Source organism: Monosiga brevicollis, genomic scaffold (assembly GCF_000002865.3).
Source record: "Monosiga brevicollis MX1 MONBRscaffold_57 genomic scaffold, whole genome shotgun sequence".
In the NCBI taxonomy this organism is placed as follows: Eukaryota; class Choanoflagellata; order Craspedida; family Salpingoecidae; genus Monosiga; species Monosiga brevicollis.
In genome coordinates this window covers 17,789-20,433 of record NW_001865093.1, presented here as the reverse complement: position 1 = coordinate 20,433, position 2,645 = coordinate 17,789, and the positions used below count along the sequence as shown (strand labels likewise).

At 54.8% G+C, this 2,645-nt stretch overlaps 1 protein-coding gene across 1 annotated transcript in view; it reads right to left on the bottom strand.

Moving 5' to 3' along the window:
- Nucleotides 1-1,570, bottom strand: part of MONBRDRAFT_30532 (uncharacterized protein) — a gene marked incomplete at both ends in the record, with an annotated part of 6,586 nt that extends 5,016 nt beyond the window's left edge. The window contains 7 exons of the mRNA XM_001750975.1: nt 10-90; nt 184-302; nt 505-538; nt 625-699; nt 822-925; nt 1,272-1,410; nt 1,493-1,570. Of these exons, the coding sequence (XP_001751027.1) occupies nt 10-90; nt 184-302; nt 505-538; nt 625-699; nt 822-925; nt 1,272-1,410; nt 1,493-1,570 (630 nt within the window). The remainder of the gene's footprint in view (nt 1-9; nt 91-183; nt 303-504; nt 539-624; nt 700-821; nt 926-1,271; nt 1,411-1,492) is intronic.
- Nucleotides 1,571-2,645: the final 1,075 nt, after the last annotated feature.

Here is a 2,645-nt window from a genome sequence, read left to right as displayed (position 1 = left end):
CGCCTCGACCTTGTCCAAAGCGTCAAACAGCTTGGTGCAGGCCGTATCGTAGGCTTCCTGGCTGCCCGCAAAGCCACAGCGATATACGCCCTGAAAATGGGCCCAGCACGAGACACACGAGTTCAAATCAGCTGCACACCCCCAAAAACTCTGTTTTGATACAAGACAGTGTCTGCCACATACATCGTTGATGTTGGGATACACGAGCTCGTCAATCTCGGTCATGGCCGATTCCAAATCGGCCGGCTCCAGGTCCAGCTCGGGACGCTTGGCCAAATCGTTGAACTGTGAGTTGAACATGCCTAAAGGTCAAGGATATGTGCACGAGTCAGGCACCACACCAAGAGGTGAGCGCCACAAAGAGAACAGATCATCGGAAGAAATCCTCAAGTTGTCCTTGAAAAGGACAGAGGAAAGTTGTCTGATTGGGGTTTTTTTTTTTTTCTTTAAAGAAAAAAAGGCCAAGGGGTGGCGCGCGGGAGGCTTGGGGGCAGGCTGACGCACGGATGATTTCGCTGCTTTCATTGTTAACAATGGTCTAAAAAAACGATCGCGAGCCAAGGACGGCGTGCTTGATGAGATTGCGTCCGGGACGCATTGCAGGCCCGTGGAGGATGAACCAACCTGAGTCTTCTTATCAAAGAGGACGGGCACGGAAAGCTTCTTGTACGGATAGCCGGGCTGTGCCAAATTGTAAACCTGGCAGATCATCGGTACATGATGGAAAAGGGTCATGAGGGCATACTGGAGTGTGATGCCGCAAGTGGCCTCTGAAAGAAAAAGCCAAGGAAGGTCTCGGAGGAGCAATGGCTGTTGCGTACGTCGTGAAGATACTCAAACTCTGGGTGAAGAGGATCGGGGTCCTCCTTGGTAAAGGGCCAGCCGCGGTAGGGTCGGCCATCATCGGGCCACTCCAGAAACCAGCCTAAAGCCGACGCGGGCCATGGAATAGCGCAGTGGTGTGGTGCCAACGGCGTGAGGGCAGGGCGTGGTCCTTGGAAAGGGTGGATGAGCAAAGCTGTGGCTGAGGGAGGAAGGGTGCGAAAAGCTAACCAAGCATGGTGACGGAGATGACGTCTTCGAGGCCTTTGAGCGAGCGCATCAAGAGGGCGCGGTGGGCCCAGGGACAAGCCCATGCCACGTCTACAAAGGATGGGCCGAGCAGAGATGAGTCGCAAGGCACTTTCCAAAGCTCGAAGCACTGTCCAAAGCATGTGTGTGTGCATGCACGCGCAAGGCGAGGGGCTGGCAAAAACACAGTCGAGACGCACAGAGGTGGTAGCGACCGGCTTCGGCCGGGTACTTGTCTGAGCCAATGGTGTCGTGAAAGGCCGTAGGGGGGCGACGAAAGGCACCAGCCTTGGCCTCTTCCTCAGACACGCCAAATTTGTTTTGGTCCGAGCCTTCGACCTACGCATGAATTTGGAAAGCGCCAGCGTCAGAAGCTGCAAGTGGCCAGGATGGCAGGCACCCAATAGGCGAGAGCACCAACGTGGGCAAATTGATCCGAGGCAGTGGTGCCAAAGATGTCGCCTTGACTGGCGCCGGCGTTATCCTTGTTAGCAGCCATTGTGAGCAACCGGGATTGAGGCAAGACTGCAGAGCCGAAGCTGAATCGGGATGCGCAATAGTACAGCAGCAAAGCGTTGATGAGGGGCCAGGTTTGCGACTTTTTAAAAAAAAAAAGAAAGAGGTCACAAGTGATAGAGTCGGCACGCAACAACAACAACAACAACAACAACAACAAAGAAAAGAGCCGGATGAGGGAAGACATACCGGTGGGTCGAGGTAGCGCGGGCAAAGGGCTTGCTGGTGACGCCGGTGTGCGCAGTTCGAGAGGCTGTGAGCAGACGCTTGGAGACGGGAACACTCGATCGCCACAACCGCTGAAGATGCGCTCCAAACATTGAAAGCTGAACATGGCAGCACGTAGCACGGTCCGTGAGAGTTGGGGCCAGGTAGGAGTACGCAGGACAGGCAACAGTCTTTGCGCCAAGCCACAACCAGGACGTACCGAGGAAGGAGTACACCATCCTGTACTTTGTCTTTGAGAAGACCTTTGCCTGCCACCAATACCCCGCCGAGGAGGTCGTCACCTATTGCCGTTCAATACGACAACCAGACGGTCCGTACGCTCAAGGGCAGCTATGATCCGTCCCTTTCTAGATCGCCGTGTCGGCTCCCGCTCAAACTTCCCCGCTTATCGAAACACACTGGCAGGTCGCCCCCACTTGGACGACTGCGTATGTCGATGACAACTGCAACAACCGCGCCCATATCCTCAACGAGTTGGTAGCCCACCCAACTGCTGTGCCCCGGCTTCTCACACGCAACGTGCAATTTGACCAATGTCTCACTCTGCCTTGATGCATCTTGCTTAGAACTACCATCTCCATCACCTGGGATACCTCCATGTAAATGCGTGTCTATTTCAGACGCTGGCCTTCAGCAACACAGGGGCCGGCTGCGTACGACACACCCCATGCCCCTCCTCCCCCCCCTTTCTTTTTTCTTTTTTGCGCTGACTGCGGCTTTCAAAGTGGGCAAGTCTCCCTTGGCATACACAATTCAACACCTAGAGGTGCAATTTTGTTGGCATGTACCTGTACATGTTGCTGCTGTGCTGCCAGTACACTCGACAAAGC